This window comes from Sciurus vulgaris (genome assembly GCF_902686455.1).
Source record: "Sciurus vulgaris genome assembly, chromosome: 3".
Classification (NCBI taxonomy): domain Eukaryota; kingdom Metazoa; phylum Chordata; class Mammalia; order Rodentia; family Sciuridae; genus Sciurus; species Sciurus vulgaris.
The window spans coordinates 135,012,739-135,032,897 of NC_136463.1; the positions used below are offsets into that span (position 1 = coordinate 135,012,739).

The 20,159-nt window shown below is 34.8% G+C and overlaps 1 protein-coding gene and 1 long non-coding RNA gene across 5 annotated transcripts in view; one reads left to right on the top strand and one right to left on the bottom strand.

Moving 5' to 3' along the window:
• Positions 1 to 20,159, top strand: part of ITPRID2 (ITPR interacting domain containing 2) — an 86,734-nt gene that overhangs the window by 29,701 nt on the left and 36,874 nt on the right. The window contains 1 exon segment of the mRNA XM_079134565.1: positions 13,852 to 13,937. Within this exon segment, the coding sequence (XP_078990691.1) occupies positions 13,928 to 13,937 (10 nt within the window). The 5' untranslated portion in view covers positions 13,852 to 13,927.
• On the bottom strand, positions 1,895 to 20,037 carry LOC306657978. 4 transcript variants are annotated; one of them, XR_013762932.1, is made up of 5 exons: positions 18,159 to 20,037; positions 16,232 to 16,376; positions 16,016 to 16,073; positions 14,750 to 14,827; positions 1,895 to 1,910 (listed from the first exon to the last, which is right to left on the bottom strand). It is a non-coding gene; the product is annotated as an uncharacterized lncRNA (long non-coding RNA). The 4 variants fall into 4 exon arrangements; XR_013762933.1 differs by lacking the exon at positions 1,895 to 1,910 and having other exon boundaries at positions 13,957 to 14,827; positions 18,159 to 18,369; positions 19,721 to 20,037; XR_013762935.1 differs by lacking the exon at positions 1,895 to 1,910 and having other exon boundaries at positions 13,957 to 14,827.

Below are 20,159 nucleotides of genomic sequence, written 5' to 3' on the forward strand. Positions count from 1 at the left end.
TACCTCTCTCTCTCTTTCTTTTTCCCCCCCTTTTACTTTGGTTGTGAACTTTAGTGTTGAGGAAATTTGAACTGCACAGAGATAAGAATAAGTAAAGTTTGGCAGAAAAACTTCTAATGTGTTTCAGAATGCAAGGACAGGTAGAGGTTGTATTAAAGCCTAAGTATAAATGAGTTAACAAGAATCAGAACAATGGGATGCTGGACTTTCCACTGATAATAATGACACCAAGAAACTAGTTAACAAGAATCAGAACATCAGGATACTAGAGTGTTCCACTGACAATAATGAATATCATATGGTCTAAAATTTTCAGGAAGAGACTTTTGGAAGCATTTGATCTTGGGTTGCTCAAGTGAGAAGAGAAGAAAAAGGAGATGACATTAGTAGTGAAAGAAATAAGAGTGATGAAAGAAGGGGAGAAGCATGTTTACTGATCATCTGAATAGATGTGTTTGTGTCTGGGAATATAGCCTTGAGCTGGTACTGGCTCTGGAGTTGTATTAAATAGAGGTTTGGAAGGCAAGAGGAGTTCACTGAATTTAAAGTATGCAGGAGGGTAACATGGTTCCACTGCTGGCACTGAGCTAATAAGTGCATTAGGCCCAGCTGACTGGCATGTTCTGAGCATTCAAGGCACTTTTCTTTTACTATCTTAAATTTTTGATGATGGAACAAAAATTAATGGTACATCACAAAATGCTTATTATTTTTGTAGATTTAAAATTACATATTCAGTAGTAGATGCCATTGTGTGAAAAAAAAGAAAAAGCTGAGGAAGAACACCAATAACATAAACACCTCTTTTATTTCAGATTTATATAATACATCAATTTCATTTTTATTATGCTTTTAAAAGCAGAATTTGGAAGATATACTACAAAATTTTGCTTATGGTAAATTCTGTTAATTTGAGAAATGGTATTTGAAGTAAAATTGGGTGATCCAGAAATATTATTGTATATACTAGAAAAGCAATGGATATTACTAAAGAATCGAAATCATGCAAAGAACTTTCCTGAGGAAAATTTAAGTCTGGAGAAGTATTCTTTTCCATTTATAACTTTTGTTTCTGCTTCTTCATATGCAAGACATGCAGACAAAATTTCACCTGGTATGAATAAAAAAGTAACATGAAGAAAGAATCAGTGGACTGACAATAACTTTTCCCAAGATTAATTCAATAAATGGTACAGGAAAAATTTAATATATGATACTAATTTTTAAGGGGAAGCAAAACAGCATTCTTTTAAAGTAACAGATCCTCTTATAAAGGCTAAAATGGATCTCAAATAATTCTCAAACAGAATGTTTAATTTCTAAATACATTTCTTCAATTTCCAATGTCTTTAGACCATCTAATTAAAATGCTGTTTCTTCTCCTTCTTCCTTTTTCTTATGTTCAGTGTCATTTGTAGGTATGTGTATGTTTGTATTCATGCATGTGCCATCATTCTTTCTTCTCAAATCAGACACAAAGAAAAGTATTTTTTCTAAGAAGCAAAATTTTCTGGATGAGTACTATGAAATGAGTGTTGAGGGGTGCACATGAGAAGTCTGTTAAAGGGTTTGTTTGAATGAGAATAGTGATAACTGGACAATATTCTAATGTGAATGGCTTCTGTGACTGTAGTGATTTTGTTTTTCTTAGTTAAACAAACATGCTTAGAAAGAGTTGCATTTAAGTCAGACTTTTAGAAAAGGAAGGAGAGAAGAATAAGGGGGTAGCTAGGGATCAGATCAGATCAGGTGGCACACACCTGTAATCCTAGTGACTTGGGAAGTTGAGGTAGGAGGATGGCCAAGTTCAAAGCCAGCCTCAGCAACTTAGCAAGAGCTCATCTCAAAATAAAAAATAAATAGAAGATTGGGGATTTAGCTCAGTGGTAAAGCGCTCCAGGGTTCAATCCCTAGTACCAAAAACAAAAACAAAAATCCTGAAATCTTAAGATATAGATGTATTTCATATTGAATAACTTTCACAAATATTTTTTGAAAATCTTAACTAAAATGTGTAAGTTCACACTCAGGGATAAACTATATGTTTTATCAACTTGCTCAATGTCAGGGATAGTAACACTGTTAATTAGGATACATTTGACTATAAGTAACAGAAATGCAGAAATAAAAGTTTAACAGTAAGGAAAATTTACCCAGTATTACAATTTTTAAAGTTAAGATGATGTCAGATATGGCTAATTCAGCAATTCAATTATTCTTCATTAAGTTAGGATCTTTGCAAATTTCTGTTTTGTCATTCTAGGTTTGCCAGACTAAATATAAAACATCCACTTAAATTTGAATTTAAGATAAACAATTTATAATTTTAAAGGTATAAGACATGCAATATTTTTTGCTACTTGAAATTCAAATTTAACAGAGTCCTTACTTTCCTATTTCTTAAAATTGGAAATCTTATCAGCAAATTGTCTTCTTTGATAAGTTTCCCTCATGGCACAAAGTGGCTGCCATAAACTTTTGTGTCATGTGGAGAAGCCAACATTCAGTGGCATAAAAAGGATTCTGTTGATAAAGATAAAGGTAATTGAGCTGCTATAAACATTGATGTGGCTGCATTACTGTAGTATGCTAATTTTAAGTCCTTTGAGTATAAACCAAGGAGTGGGATAACTGAGTCAAAAGGTGGTTCCATTCAGAGTTTTCTGAGGATTCTCCACACTGCTTTCCAGAGTGGCTGTACCAATTTGCAACTCCACCAGCAATGTAAAAGTGTGCATTTTCCCCCACACCCACGCCAACATCTATTACTGTTCGTGCTTTTGATAACAGCCATTCTAATTGGAGTAAGATGAAATCTTAGCGTTGTTTTAATTTGCATTTCTCTAAGTACTAGAGATGTTGAACACTTTTTCATATATTTATTAATCGCCTGTATGTCTTCTTCTGTAAAGTGTCTGTCTAGTTCCTTGGCCCATTTATTGATTGGGTTCTTTATAGTTTTGGTGTAAAGTTAGCAGCTCAACTCACTATAGCTAGATTGTGGAACCAACCTGGATGCCCTTCAACAGATGAATGGATAAAGAAACTGTGGTATATATACACAATGGAATATTATTCAGCCATAAAGAAGAATAATATTATGCATTTGCAGATAAATGGATGGAATTGAAGAATATCATGCTAAGTGAAATAAGCCAATCCCAAAAAACCAAAGGCCAAATGTTTTCCTGATAAGTGGATGATGACATATAATGGGAGTGTGGGGGGTGGGGAGTAAGAATGGAGAAACTTTAGAGTATGTAGAAGGAAATAAGGGGGGGGGGTATGAAAAACTGGAATGAGACAGACATCATTATCCTGTGTACGTGTATGATTACACGAACGGTATGAATCTACATCATGCACAACCACAGAAACAAAATGATATACCCCATTTGTGTATATCAATGAATCAAAATTCAGTCTGTAAAAAATTAAAAATAATAATAATAAAAAGATAAGGTAAAACAGTGGTGGTTTGGAAGGTAACTAACACTATAGGTCACCAAAGCAAACAATTTTGTTAACTAAAACAGTTTCCTCCAATATTAGATACTTTTGTAAAAGAATGTAATTTATCCTACTTTTTGTTTCAGAGATAAGATGTTGATCAACTGTCATAATATGCAGAGACCTCTGTTCTTTTTGGATTTGTAAAAATTGATTCCTTTTTTTTTTGAGACCCTTAGCTGTGGGGGCCTCTCTGCCATGTCCCACGTAGATGAGAAAAGGACTAACTGCTGGAGGAGGATGTTGGCTGTAATCACTCAATTACCCAAAAATGTATCTACTCAAGAAACATATAAGAGCCAATACTCTTTTTAAATGAGAGGGGGCATGATGGGTCTGGCCAAACCAGCTCTGGCCTCTAACAACAACAAAGTGGAGTAACCGAACTCTCTTTTATTTATAATACACAGGTAAAAGGGGACCAAGACCAGAAGGAGCTTCTTCTGTAATGGACAGGATAGGGTGGAGTTAGGGGAGTCATTCTCTTAGGGAAACTAGACAGGGAACTGCCTGATTCTGCTAGATAAGGATGACTTCCCACACTTAGCTTTGTTAGAACTGAGAAAACCCCCATATCGCTGCATCGGAAATAATTAAAATATCTTTTACTGAATATTCTGAATGAGTGGAAGAAGATGGATCATTGGCCAATTCTACACTATCTCTGGAGCACGTGGTTGTTCTCCATGTTCGTGGTTGGTGGTTCTCTCCTCTTTAAGTGAGTTGTTCACATTACCTGTAGGCTCAATTTCCTGTGTTCCTTCCCTCCTTCCATACTCTCCTTTCAAAATGTATCCACTCTTTAGCCCTATTTGTATTTAAATGATAATGGTTTTAAATGAGCTAGATAAACTAATCTATGTTAATATTTACTTTGCTAATGTGTTGGACCTCTGAGGTAATTTAAGCCTTTAATCATTTCAAAAGTTCAACCTTTTAAAAGCTGTTCAGGAATGCTGCCAGGTAGGCACCTCAGGGACATGGAAATGTTGGTTTCCCCCTCACTCACAGAGGCAGGTGGCTACAAGAAAGGTTTTCTTCTATGACTCTTGTCTGGAGTCTCTTCACTGTGTCAACTTAGTTTCATAACTTCCTATATTTCATTCTTTCATGGTCTCACACTGCAAACCACTGGGCTCTATAGCCCTTTTCTCCACCCCATTTCCTGTCTCATCCTGAGTGATTCAAACATGACTTGTGAGGATGCCCCACCTAATACCTTAAAATCACAACTTCTTGACCTTCTCTGCTGCGTAGGCCTTTTCTTTGGACTTATATATTCACTACCATGGACACATACTACAGTGCTACCTCGTCATCCCAACAACTCCCATAGGTACACTTCAAAATCATGCTGTCTTAATCTGAGTTCCTACTTCTTTCAACTATCATTCTTTTTAATTTTTATCAGACTAGTTTAATGACTTGATGAGAGATCTAAAATCTTTCAGAATATAGCAAAGGACCAAGTCTCTGAGCCCCTCCACAGGCCTACTTCCTCTATTCCTGGCGTCCCTCTTCCATCTATTCTGCATTCTCTCACCAGTGAACCCCTCAACTTCCTCTGACTTTCCAACTTCTCAACTTCTGAACTCCTATCCTGAATGAACCTAAAAGTTAGTCTTCTGAAATTCAACACCAGTGTACTTAAGCCTGCTAAATAAAGTCATATGGGCCCTCTAAGATGCTCAGCAACAAGGAAGCATCAATTGTGAAGTGGTCAAGAGCATTGGGCTCAGTTCCTGGCCCCACTCGTACTAGCTGGGTGCCCATGGGAAAACAGCATGACTGCTTCATACCTCATTGTGTTCACCTGCAAGGGGGGGGGTGATAATTGAACATACCTCTCAGGTACGTTATTTTGCATGAACAAGTTAATATTTATAAAGTGCTTAGAGTGGTATATAATTGTTGGATAAACACGTGTTCTATTTCTCCCTGGTGGTTCTTTGTTCATAACCAGTTATAGCTATTCCAAATCTTCATTCTTTTTAATTCTCCAAACAGCTCAGGCTCAATCACTTTAGCAGATGATTTGGTCTAATTCTCAGAATATGTGTGTGTGTGTGTGTGTGTGTGTGTGTGTGTGTGTGTGTGTGTGGGTGTGTGTGTGTGTACACATACATATACATACAGTAGGTATAAATTTGTTTAAATAATCTCGCTCCAAAAAGCCCCCAGACATTGGTTTGGGCAGTGATTTTTTTTTTTTTTTTTCACTGTGACTCCCAAAATAGAGTCAATAATAATAAAACAAGAGCAAAATAGACAAAGTTACATTGAACTAAAAAAGTTGTACATAGCAAAGGAAACAATCAACAGAGTGAAGAGATAGAGTGGGAGAATATATATGCAAACTATGGTATCTGATAAGGGGTTAATATTCAAAATATATAAGAAAAGCAAACAAGTCAACAGCAAGAAAACAAACTGACTTAAAAATGGGAAAAGGACCTGAACAGACACTTTTCAAAAGAAAATAAACAAATGGCCAAGAGGTATATGAAAAAATGCCCAATATTGTTTCTCGTCTGGGAAATGCAAACTCAAAACACAATGAGATATCATCTCACACTTGTTAGAATCACTTTTGTCAAAAAGATATGATACCAAGTGTTGGTTGTCTTGCACACTGTTGAGCGAAATGTAAATTCAGTCATTATGGAAAATGGTATAGGTTCCTTGAAATATTAAATATAGAACTACCATATGAACCAGCAACCCCACTTTTGGCTTCTGGAGATATATATATATACTTTGCTAATATATATATATTCAAAGGAAATGAAATCAGTATATTGAAGAGATATCTGCACTCCTATGTTTATTGCAGATTTTTCATTTCAGACAATATGAAAGAGCATGGAGGACATTATGCTGAGTGAAATAAGCAAGCCACAGAAAAACAAATGCTACACAATCTCACAACATGTGGATTCTAAAGCAATTTATCTTATAGAAGTAGATTAGAATGGTGATGGTCAGAAGCTGGAGTGGTTGGGGTTGGGAATGTGGAGATGTTAGTCAAAGGATACAAAACTGCAGTTAGATAAGAGGAATAAGTTAAGAGATCTATGATATGCTATGGTAACTATAGTTAATAATAATATATTGTATTCTTGAAAAATGTTGTGTATATAAAATGTTCCTGCCACAAAAATGATAATATATTAGGTATATATATATATGTTAATTATCTAGATTTAATTATTCCATGATGTATATATGCTTTAAGACATCATGCTGTACACTACAAACACATATTTTTTCTGTCAATTAAAAAAATAATAAAAACTCTTTTAAAAAAATGATCTCCTCTTAAAAATTTAATATTGGTGTATTTGAATCTCCTTCTCATCTAAAAGAAAGAAAATGACCTTCTAAAATTAAGTTCATTGAATGTTAAGCATCAAATGTAGGGTTGAAGAATGATTTTGAAGGTTTCTGGGGGGATGACCTCAATAAAAACCTTCAAAATCATTCTTCAACCCTACATTTCCTTTCAACTATCTTTTTATTGTTATCATTCCCTTCTTGTATGATGTCTATATATACTGCTTTCATTTTACCTCTCTTGTTACTGAATTACTCAGAAACGATAATAATTACAAGAAGCTAGAATATTAAAATTAATTGGGATAAACTCAGAGGGATTAAAACTTTAGAACTTCACTTTTTCTTCAACTTTAGCCAGGCCTAGACTTTTGTGATTTTTTAAAAAGTGATCATTTATTTGTATAATGATTTTCCTGCTCTTTTGTTATATGTTAGTAAATTAATTGTTTAATTTGAATATTGCTGCAATTTCCTGTTTCCCTCTTCTAAAAGAAAAAAAAACCCACAGATTTCCACTCTACCTGAGTCTTCATTTTTCACCATTCCAGTGCAATAATTATTGTCAAGGTCAGCAACAAAATCTCTTCCGCCAAATTCAGAGGCCAGTTCTCAGTTTTCATCTTAGCCAACTTCCCAGAAAGTTGGTAAAACTGATCATTTCTTTCTCTTTAACACTTTTTTTTTTTCAACTACTTTTTGAACACCACTTCTTCTGTTTTTATTTTATTTTTTTTTTACCTCACCAGTTGATTTTTCTCAGCCTCCTATGCTGGATTTTGCCTCAAAAATATGAAGCACCCTACCATTGTTTGTTTATGACTCCTTAAAATATATGCCAGTCCAAATATTTCTCCTGAACTCTATATTCATATTCAGCACCTCCACTTGTATATCTAACAGTTCCTTCAAACCTAACTCAGCCAACCAACTTTTGTTTCTCCCCAAACTGCATCTCAGTGTTCTTACTCCAGTCTTCTAGTTGCTCGGGTCAAAAAATGGAACCATTCATGACTGTTTTCTTTTACACACTTTTCCAACCCATAATCCAATCCTATTTACCTTATCTAGAAGATATATCCATGATCCCTACCATTTCCAAAGCTCCTACTCTGATACAAGCCTACCTTATTTCGGAAACCTTGGTTTTTCTCCCTACTTCTATCTCTAAACCAATCAGTCAATTTTACAAATAGTAGTCAGCGTTAGTCTTTTGAAATATGAGTCAGATCATGGCATCCCTTTGCTTAACATCCCAAATAACCTCTGCTTTCACAGATTAAAAGCTACATTTCTTTAGTGACCTAAATACTCAATGTGATATGTTTCTCCTTCTCTCCTCACCCCTGGGGAATATGTGAACTTGAGAGAGAGACACTAAAAACAACAGTACAATTGGTAGGAAAATAAAAGCCAGTGAAGGAGACTGAAAATAGGAGAATTGGGAAATATAAGATCAAGAAAGAAATGAGAGTAGTAGTGGATCCTGCTGACAATCATAACTATAAAATGAGGGCTGGAAAATACCCACTGGATATGCCATTTTAGAGAGCATTTATTATTATTGCCTCTGTAGGTTTACAATAGCTTTTTTGGGGAAATAAGATGACTTATCAGGATCATAGAGAAAGATGGCTACCTGAAATTAATGGCTTAACACACACACACACACACACACACACACACACACACACACAATTTAAACTAAACTTTTATCCAGAGTTCCAGCTCTGAACTATGTTTCTGAAAGCTTAGGGATACATATCTATCAGTATGTCTTATAGCACTTCATGTTTAATACATTTTGCATTATACTAATTTCCTTTCTTCTACTTTGTTCCTTTTACTCCCAAATTATCCCTAAATATCCAATTTGTATAAATTCTCTAACATTAAATGACACCAACACCCATCCAGTCACCTAAAGTAGAACCCAAGACTTGGTGGTGGCAATCTGGTTCTGCCTCCTTATCCATTTTTTTTTTTTTTTTTTTTTTGGGGGTGGTGCTGAGGATTGAACCCAGGGCCCTATGCATGTGAGGCAGGCACTCTACCAACTGAGCTATGTCCCCAGCCCATCCTCGTCCATTTCTAATCTGTCAAATCTGAATGCAGCTGATTCTCATTGCTGAAATGCAGATTTTAATTAACTGCTCCCCCCACCCACCATGCTAATAAGCTTCCTAACTGGTTCCCTTATTTGTTGCTTCCCAACTCTTCCAACAAACAGTTAACTAGTTATCTTTCAACCGAGTACTTGAATTAAAAACTGAAAACTGCATCTGAATTCCCACTGGCAATAAGACAGTCCCTTAGAACAGTGTACCAAGATCTTTGAAAATTGGCTCTCACCTACTTTTCCAACCTCACTGATAATATCAATTATGATAGTTCCACACTTGTCTTAAAATAATCAAACTGAAGTACATTGTGTAGGGTCATTCACATACTTCCCCCTGCTCCTACTTCTGAACTAAATAGGTAGAGCTTTCGATGTTCAAGTACCTCCCCACAAATGTAAATATAATTTCAAAAAGCTTGGAAAAGAGCCATAATGTTTCACTTTAACAGAATATTTTTGTTCATTTCCCTTCTAATAGTCCTCTAGGAGTGGACATATTCTCATAGTAAACATGTATTTTTGCATAATTTCCCCATGTATTTTACTTAGCTATTCTTTGCCATGTTACAGAAAAAGATTATTAAAAAAACAAACAAACATTTTTTTTGAGGAAAAAAATGGAAGAAGAAATTAAACAAAAACAAACAAACAAACAAACAAAAGGATAGGAACAAAACAGAGCTATGAATAAGGTTCAGGATACATACTGTGATGACCTACTCATCTGCCCTGGGTGAGCCACACACTGGCTCTCAACTTTTCCATCAGTCAATGTAAAACCAGAAACTGTCAGTTACGCAGTTTCCAGGGCTCATGATATTCAAAAGTACACATATCCTGGCAATTTCAACTGTTCTTGGAACATATATTGTAAGAGAAATTTCTCCTTAACGTGTCCTACAGAGAAGACATTCTTAATGTCCTATTAGACATGGTGCCTTCTCATTTCATATCATTGCATATAGGGAGAACAGATATAGGCAGTTGCCACTGCATAAATCACAGTGTGACTGTGTAAAAAAGTGACTTTCTGGAAATCACTGGATATTATCAAGCACTGAGCTCTTTTCTGGTCTCCTATAAATCATGGGTAAATGTTAACATATTTAAATAAATATAATGCATGTTCAGTAGTCATGATAGTAGCCAAATTTTCATCCTTTAGAAAAACATTCTGGGGCTGGGGATATAGCTCAGTTGGTTGAGTGCTTGCCTTGTAAGCACAAGGCCCTGGGTTCAAATCCCCAGCACCACAAAAAAAAAAAAAAAAAAAAAAAAAAAAAAAAAAGGAAAACATTCTGAATATTGTGAATATTGTTTCTACTCAAGTTAGCAGTTTCTTCCTTTAATTATTATTTTAATTATACAAATTTATGGGGTACAAGGTACAAGGTGACAACTGGATATATGTAGACAATTGTAATGATGAAATCAAAATAGTTAACATTTCTCTCTTCTTAAGTTAGAGTTTTACATGATTCTTAGTTAAAATCTTAAAAGTTTGGGTCCCATATCTGTCAGTTCAGGTTTGTTTAGAAATCAGATTTTAGTCTGAGAAGCCAAATTCCTCACTTTCTTATCATGAACATTATTCCCCTTGGGCAAATCTTCTGAGTTCAAGAATGTTTCTAGACTAGGGGTGTTAGAGTCTTGAGCTTTTCATATACTAGAAAATAATATGCTATCCTAGGAGGACTCAAACACAAGTAGAATAACATACTCAGGTTTGCAGAAATTCTGTTCCCAGTCTTGTGTGCTCTCTAGAAATATGGCTAGATGGAGTTACAAATTTTGGATCTGAAGTATCAACTTTACTGAGGAATTTTAATATTACATGTTAAAAACCTAGATGTTTATTTTTCATTTTTGGAGTGAGAAGATTAGATAAAATAAAAGCAGTTTTTAATATCTTTGCCTTTGTCAATATTTGTAGGGCTATTGAGAAACTTGGTTTATATGAAAGGAACATTCTCCTGACTACAACCTAGATATGATTTAATACTTACACATATATTTTCTCTGCTGAAATGTACATAACTTGTTTAGCTACATGGTTGCATTTTAAAAATATTTTAAACAACATTGTAAATACCTCAAGGCATAGCTAATGATTTGGTAGGAATAGTAGCAGGTCTATTACAGTTCTTCCTAGAGATGCAGGGGAACAGGAGACTGCTTGGTTGTTGAGTGGGTATCTCTCTATATTTACTGCAAGCAGATTTATCACACAACCTGCTTATGAATAGAAGCTTATGGTATTGTATGGCACTGTATGAAGATACCTGTAAATTTTACCCACATCTCTGCTATGGGCACCCGTATAACAGACTTTAGAATTGTCATACTTCTATCTCGAGCCCCACCACATCATGCCACTTCTCACTCCTCCAATCCTTAAAATGGCTAGATAAGGACTAGCAAGAAGCTATGTTTTCCCTTCTGGTTTTAACTCTGGACACAGTTGCTTTAAAGAGTATCACCACATGACTGAACTTGTATAGTCAAGGGCCTGGTAAGAGTACTGTAGAACTGAACTTTTCAAATTACATTGAAAACAACATATACCATATTACTAGACTGTCTTAAAATTATATTTGTTCTAATGACTGTATTTTAAAGAGAAACTTTTATGATTTTGATTATCTACATAAATAAGACTGAGTAAACATTGTCATTCATACCTTTTTCTTCTATATGAGATAAATAGTAAAGGTTGTAGCATACTTTATGGTGATAGAAAAAGAGAGACTAGCTGTATTATAGGAAGAGATAGAGAAAGGAAAAGAAGACATAAGCAAAGAGAAAAAAAAAAGGAAGAGGAGGAATGAGATGAACACTCAGAAAGGCCTCCACTGTAGGATGGCATTACAAGATTAGCCTTTTTGGGTCATTACCATAACACTAAAGTTTTACAGTATCTACCACAGTGTTGGTACTCAACAAATGTGCTAATGATTGAATAAAAAATGAAGAATCACATATATATAGTGAGCAGAACTAAGTTCATGCTGCTATCCCATACATTCATAAACTAGATTTGGACCCAGGTAAGAATAGATATATTGTTTGTAATTTCTTTTAATTTTTCAAGGACAGAGTGGAGACATGTCTACATTTAACCTGAACTCTCATGATCACAGACTAACAAATATTATGGAGAACCTTGAAAATTTCTTTTGAATAATTACTGCAAATATTCTGAAAGTATGTGCTTGGTATAAAAAATTCTGGTCCATAGTATCACTTCTATTGGTCGATTTATGCTTTGAAATCTGTTTTGCAGCAATGTCTGCTCACACAAGTTTTCTCTAAAAAACATAAGAAAAGTGTATGATTTCCTGATATGTTCAAGTTAAAGAATTAAAATATTTATAATTGTTGCCCAAAGCTTCCTGTATGGTAGATAAGAAAGCACACTAAACTTCTGATATGGATTTTTGTCCCTAACCAATTAGCTAACCTAACTGGCTGTTGACCTTGGGCAGGTTACTGAAACTTTCTGAGCTCAATTTTCCTCTCCTATAAAATAAAGGAGTTATAGTAGTAGGATCCTTAGGATCCTGTTGACTTATGGGTGCCACTGATTCTCTCCCCATTATCCCTAAGTGAGGAATTTCAATCCTCTCAGTATGCTGAGATACAGCCACTGCTAATGTCTGAGGCCTAAAGTTCCATGAGACAGTTGTACATGGTAGGCAAGGGCACCCACTTTGCCAGGGAAGAGTCTTGGTATGTGATCTGGGACAAGTATTAACCTCTCAGAAACACAGTTTCCCTATCTATAAAGTGAGAATAAGACAAGAACTCATACAGGTTCTGTATTAAAGGAGACAGTATTAATCTCATCCCTAAATATGGTATCTGGCATAAAGAATACTCATTAAAAGTATCCATTTTTTTTTACATTGTTATTTCCTTGGCTCCACTTAAATGATTGCTTTTAGTAATGATTATCCAAATTGATTATCACATTATTTTAATTAATTATGATATTTAAAGGGTTTTAAGGTGCTAAATTGGAATTACTTGTTTAAAAAGAGAGAGAAAAAAAGGAAAGTCATAGGCTCAGGGAATCTTTAAAAATTAAGCACAGATAGCCTGTGTGCTAACCTTTAACCTGTGTCTCCTTACTTAATAACAATGTATTAATAAGTACAACTGTAAGTTGTTTGATGAGTACTTATATAATCTAGTCCAAATATGTTACCTATACAAACTTTCTTGTCCCATAGAAATTTGATAGTAATGTGCTTCACAATTTAGTTTTGACAATTATAGGAAAACACTGTTTTGTTCTTATTTCTTAATATTGTTAGATATTAACTCCCCTTTTGTCATATGTAAATTTCATTTAAATACAAATCAATGAGATAAAAATCATTCCTAGACGAGACAGATACATTTTGAAGGATGCATAAATTCTTATTTTATAATTAAGAAAACAATCCCTTAAGCATTAAAAAAAAAAAAAAAAAAAAAAAAAGTGATGGACAAAAATTCCCCCAAATGTGGGAAACAGAGTACTTTGCTTTTAACTATGGCAGGAAATATCTGTTTGTTTATTTTGACCCTGGCACTTCCATAGACAGATTAAATTTCAAATAGTTTTCATTCTCTTTACCAACAATTGTCACCCTGCCTTGTGGAAACTGATGATTTGCAGGGAATTCAAGAATACCTACACAACTTGGGGATGAACCTTTTGTGCACAAGGACACTTCTAACCATAGGACCCCAATAGTATGTGTTAATTGGTTCACAATAATATTCTGGGTCAGCCTGTGTTAAAGATGATTTTAGAGTCTATCAAATTTTATAGCAAGAGTTCTGAGTTAACATTGTATGCTTAAGAATGTCTCCTTGATTCTCAATTTCTTCTCATTCAGGAGATACAAGCCTCAACTGATCAGTAGCAGATTGTGGAAAAGTAATCACTTGAATTTCGGCTAGAAAACTTTCTGTATGATACAGGGTAAGTACTATGTTCTACAGATAGAAAAATAAGAATCTACACTGATTTCTAAATCTTGAATACTTGCATATTAAATTTACTAAATTCATCAAGTCATTTTATCATACAAGTATATATATTATAATAATTCAACTTGTTTCTTAAGAACTAGCTTATTATTTTCTCTCTTCATAAACCTATTTCCTTTAATATTTTATTGCTTAACTCTCATAGGACTTCACTTATTTAAAAAGCATTTTCTATCTCCCTCCCTTCCTTCAGTTCTGGAAAGCGAACCCTGGGCCTCACATATGCCAGCAAGTGCTCTACCACTGAGTTATATATCTCCAGCCCTAACAGTCATTTTAAAGGATTGCATGTTGAATTTATATTCAACTTTCTAATGTATGTCTATAATTATTATTTATTAAAAGCTAATTGGAAGAAAGGGATTATTAAATCTATACATTTTATGGTATCTAAATTAAAGAAAGATAAAAAGGGGAACTTAAAGCTGTTGCTATACTATTGTGGACCTACTGGTGGTGCCCATGGTTAACAGCACTAGCTGAAATTGGAATATCCATGTTTTGGTGTTCTACCTGCTCAAACTGGTGCTTTCAGTTGGTGATAGTAAAAAGAATTGGGGAGTTGAATGTTAAGAAATAGCCAAAAGCAGTTTACCAAATCCTGCCTAAGGCTGGCAGAAGACCTGTTCTCTCCCCATTTTGTCCACCCTTAAACTTGCCAAGCCTTGTTCGCTTTGGCTTTATTTTAAAAATGCATTTCTGGTGAGTGAGGAAAGGGTTTGTACTGTGTTTTCAATGACTCACCCAAAATAACTCCATTCAACTTGTAAATGGTCTGTTCAGAATGCAGATTGTGTTTGTTCTGAGATGGGCTTGAAGGAGCTGCAGAAGGGAGATTAGAGAAGGGAAATGTGGTGGGAGAGGCCAGTGAAGTTTATATTTATTTAGGTTCAGGCACACATGAGAATAATTAATTTTGTTTTAAAAAGACACAGTGTGTGTGTGTGTGTGTGTAAGAACCATTATGAAGTCTACACCAATTAAAACTTTTCAGAATCCATCAGTATTAGATACATGATTCGTCTGGTCATCAACCTTCCTTTTTCTTGTCTTCATAAAATACAGAAGGGAAGATTTACATACAATAGGTAATTCCAAATACATGCATACATTTTTCAAAAAGTATTAAATGGCTAAAAAAAATCATACACATAAGAGTTAGAGAATAATCTTCAACTAAGAAGAAAATGTGTATCAATAAATTGGTCACATTAGAGGAGAATACTAATACTAGGAAACTCAATAATGACACATCACTGATTTTACTGTACCCCACAGAAATATCCTTAATATCAACTGGCATTGACATAGACTGGGCATTTTCTATGGACAGATATACCTCTTTAAAACCTTTTATGCAAAATGTCAGAGATAAGGACTGAGAAGAAAAAGAAGGGACTGATCCAAACTTGAGCATCTAAGCTTCAAAGATAAATATTACAGAAAAATACATAATTATATATAATTAATATGTAATTATATGTGATATATAATATAAATGTGCAATATAATAGATAACTCTACCTATTTTGGGTTTCCATTAACTATATCCAATAAAGAAGATTCCAAAATCTTCTTGAGTTGTTTCATTAGCTCAAGAAACAGACCCAATAAAACTTATTCTGTTACATAACTTGCTTCATTCCACTGCTGAAGAAGAATAGATAAGCCATTTTTACCTGTTGCTCAGAAACATGAGAACTGAGCCACTGGAAAGAAAAAAAAGTTGGCTAAAAAGTTTCACTGCAGTGAAGTTAAATTTAGGAATATTTAACAAACTAAAAAAAAAAAAAAAAAAGATCTTAGAATAAGTGATAAAAATCAACAAACTTTTAATATGAAAAACATTAGAAAGTATACAAACTAATAACTTAACCAAACCAATAATTTAACTTAGTAACTTAAATAATTAGAAAGGCAAAGTTCTAATGGTATTAAAATCTTCCACACTCTGTTTCGTACTTGAGAAAAACAGCAAATCAAAATAGTGGATTGTTTTATTAGTGTTACCTCATGAGGAAAAGCAGCTAATCCAACAGTCCTTGAATTTATGCCAATATGGAAACTTCTAGGAATAAGTTAGAAGTTTGAGTTATAAATCTTAACTATATAATTTTATTACCTTAAAATATCTACAATAAAACTATAAATACTTTAATTATTAATAATGGCACACAGGAATATATCAAAGAACCAACCAATATCAGACTACCATAGTTTACTTACATGATTTATAAATAAATCTTTGAAAGTTTTTGAAGAATCTACTCTTGTTGATTAACTCTTTCCCTTCATTCACTTTTATTCTTTTGCAAATTATTCTACTGTTATCCTTGGAAATGTTGATATATTGAGGGACCCAAAAGATTTCCTGTTGAAATGAATGTTAGAAATACTGGGCTAAACAAGTTAAATCATGTTAATTTAAGATAAAATTTGAGGACTTCTCAAGACTTTTAATACTTTTGACTGGGATGAAGTGGAAGAAGAAGAAGAAGGGATGTCATATGTATTGTTTTCCAAAACTATTTTCACGAGAATTGTTTTTTCCTTTTAAAATATAAAGTGCTCTTTTCCATTTATTTTTATTTTTAACTATTTATTATTATTAGTTTTTGTTTTGTTTTGGTACTGGGGATTGAACCTGGGGCTTCATAAGTGCTAGGCAAGTATTCTACCAATGAGCTACAGCCCAGACCTTTTCAATTTTTATTTTGAGACAGGGTCTCAATAAATTGCCCAGGTTGGCCTCAATATTATGTTTCTCCTGCCTCAGCCTCCCTAAATCACTGGGATTACAGATGTGTGCCACTGTGTTGGGCTGCTTGCTGTTTATTTAACCTGAAATTCTACTTACTTTACACCTTCTTTTTGTCTTAAGGGGTAAAAAATTGATACAACTGCAAATCTATCACTCTTAATTAGACTCAGAATTATTAACATTTTCAGATACAAAATAAAAAAATTTTGATTACATAAATATTAGCAAAAAAACAGTACTTTGACTAGAACCAAAAGCCTTAACCAAAATGCCTTCACTTACTCCATGGCAAATCTTGATTTGTAATTTTGAGGCATGTGTTAAGGTTTGGAAATGTAAAATGTAACCAAATAATTAAACCAAACATAAGGTTTCACTTATGATATAAGTTTTTCCATTTAAAATTGCATAATTCAACCAGAGTATATTTTCTGTCCTGGCCTGAATTTATTCCAATTTTAAAATAGCTGCAGAAGCATGAAGATAGATGCCATTCACTAGCATAAGAATAATTTCCCATATAAAACTTGTCTATTTTTACCTTTTGCAATAAAATAATTCTAACAGTCATACCGAACACCTACTTCATTTCATGTAATCCTCACATCAATTTGGGAAAGCAGTTATGATTGTCACTTCATAGGTGAAGAAAGTGATTACCAGAAGGATTAGCTGTCTCGCTCCAGGCCATACAGCAACAAAAAGAAGAAAAACTTTCAGACTTTAATTTGACACTAAAGATGCTACTGTTTCCATTATATCATGCTACACAGAGTTATCCACATGTTCCTCCCTCTACCTCCTAAGCATCAGTATCGGCCAAAATTCTTTATGTAGAGCATTTTCAATGTGGATTTGCAGTTTGGAAAACAGGTATTGAAGAAGCAGACTCTTCTCATGTTTATAATTCACTATTGAATAAGTGAAACATCTTGGGAATTAAAAAAAAAATCTCAGAGTTGACTATACAGTTCAAATCCCTTTGTTTTTAAGGCAAATAATAGCAAGCTGGCTCATGGATTTCCTTCTCCATATGTAACCTCAAAATTTTGCATTAAAAATTGCCATGCAAAAGAAAACAGTACATTTGTGTTTTGGAGGTTCAATAATTGCAGTATTCTAATGTTACCTGTGTATTCTTTTTTTTTTTCTTCTTCTTCTTCTTTCTTTTGACTCTGGTTGTCTGATTTTAAAATATTAACAATGCCTTTCTCAAATTCTTTGTTGCTATTATTGTCTAAAAATGTACTTAAACAATAGCAAAACTATTAAAATATAATAGGCTTGGAGAAACAACACAAAGAAAATATTTTACCAGTTTGTCTACTCTGAAAAACATTAAAACAAAAGAACAACAAACAAACAAACAAACAAACAAAAAAAACAACTCACCTCAAGAGGATTTAATATCCCTTTTGAGATCAGCACTGTACTGAAAGCATGAAGGTTCATGTAAGAAGAATTTGGACAAATGTTCTTTACATCTTTAAAGTTTACAATCTGGTTGGTAAGCCAAACATAGAGTCCAGAGGTAGTCATATGCTTTACTCCATAATTTAGTTTGAAAATAGATGATATGGATATTCTGATGTTTCTCTGGGAACTGTGGAAGGGATATGAGTAGGAGGCTTGGAACCATGGAGTCAAAAAGTTCTGGATTAGCTGGATTTTGAAAATCAGTAAGACATTGGATAGAAAGCACAGGAAAAAGACAAAGAGTCACCCTGATACATAGATACCCATAAAACTGAAGCTGGGAGCAGCAGATAGGGTGGGGACCCTTTAAGGTCCTGAATAAAACTATGAAGGCAGCATATTTTGTGGCATTTAAGCAGCCTTTCAATGCCTTTTCTTTAAGCACCTCCCCCACTTGTTCCCACCTTCCCACAGGTAGTCTACCCTATTTTGGAGGGTCAGTAAATGGTCAGATGCATCCTACTACAGAACACCTGAAGGTTAAGGAAGTCTTAAAGAGTCTAAGATCTATAATAGTGAAAATTCAAGCTATTGAGATGCTAACATCACTATTCTAACTCACCTTACGTTTGCAGTAAATATATGAGGCCCAATATAAAGCTGTGATGGTTCTGGGAAGATAGCCTGGAGTCTGAATTTGAACTTGGGGATATTGGTCAACCATTAGAAGTTGCTGATTTTAGTCAGAAATACGAATGTTCTGAAAATTATAAATTAGGAGCAATATGCTAGAAGCAAGATAAGAAAGAATGAAGGCAGTCAAATCAGAGTTCAATTTCAGTAGTCTGTGTCTTATGTTTAAGTATCTGGATAAAAACTTGGCACTATTTCACCTCAAGAGCATTCTATATTCTATATTCTCCAAAGATTATGGTTTCCATTAGCTATCAATGACAATACATTTAATTACCTTGTAATACAAATGTTTCATTAGAAATTTTATTATTCTATTGGTTTTAAGTTCAAGTGAAAAAAAAATTCTTCCCTTAAAATACTCATGCAAAATTTCTTTTCAATCGTGTTAGGATCAAAAAATGTTCAACTTATTCATCAGAGCATAGCCAAGTACAATAAAATATTGGAAGTAGAGGTAGCTTGTTAGATGTAAGGTTAAGGGAATACTGTTGCTTATGTGTTATACTGTATTAGATTTTGGATACATTTTGAGTCATTTTGATCACAAGATTTAAAAACTAACACAGGGAACACAGAAGTTCATTTTAAACGTATTTGCAAACCTTGACATCATTTGTTTCTTGTGGCATCTCATAACATCAAACTCTAAGCAATTTGATGCGCCTCTCTATGTGCAACTTCAATGTGACATTTCCAAATTGTTGTCTCAATTCATTTTTATACCTCACACAATAACCACCATAAATGACTTTCCTAAGTATGAAAGCAGCACTCTACGAAACTTGATCGTTTCCAGTTTTGACATTTTGAGAATGCTAATCACTCGCCTGTTTCATCCTTACCCCAATCCTGCGGACATTAGATATCCGACAGGGCAGGCAACTCCTCCAAGAATACGTTTCAGGGGCCCAAGCCCACCCTCGTTTTCACACGGGGGCGTTTTGTGAGACTTGGCCTTCCCACTCAGTCGCTATTTTTAGATGAGGGAGGAGTTGACAGAAGAAAAGATTACTAACAAACAAATCTCGCCCATTCCGTGGGCAGCAACGGGGGCGGGTGCGCTGCGCTCCGCTCCGCGCCCCGCCCCGCCGCGCCCGCGCGCCCCGGGCCGGAAGGGGGCGTGGGACGCCGCCGAGGGAGGGGCGCGCAGACGCGCGGAGGCCGGCCGCCCCGGGCACGCCGGGCGGGGGCCGCGGCGCTCGGGTCCTGCCGCGCTCGCCCCGGCCACTCGCGCTCCCGCGCCGCGCCCGGCCGGCTTCATGTGAAGCGCTGGCCCTCCGC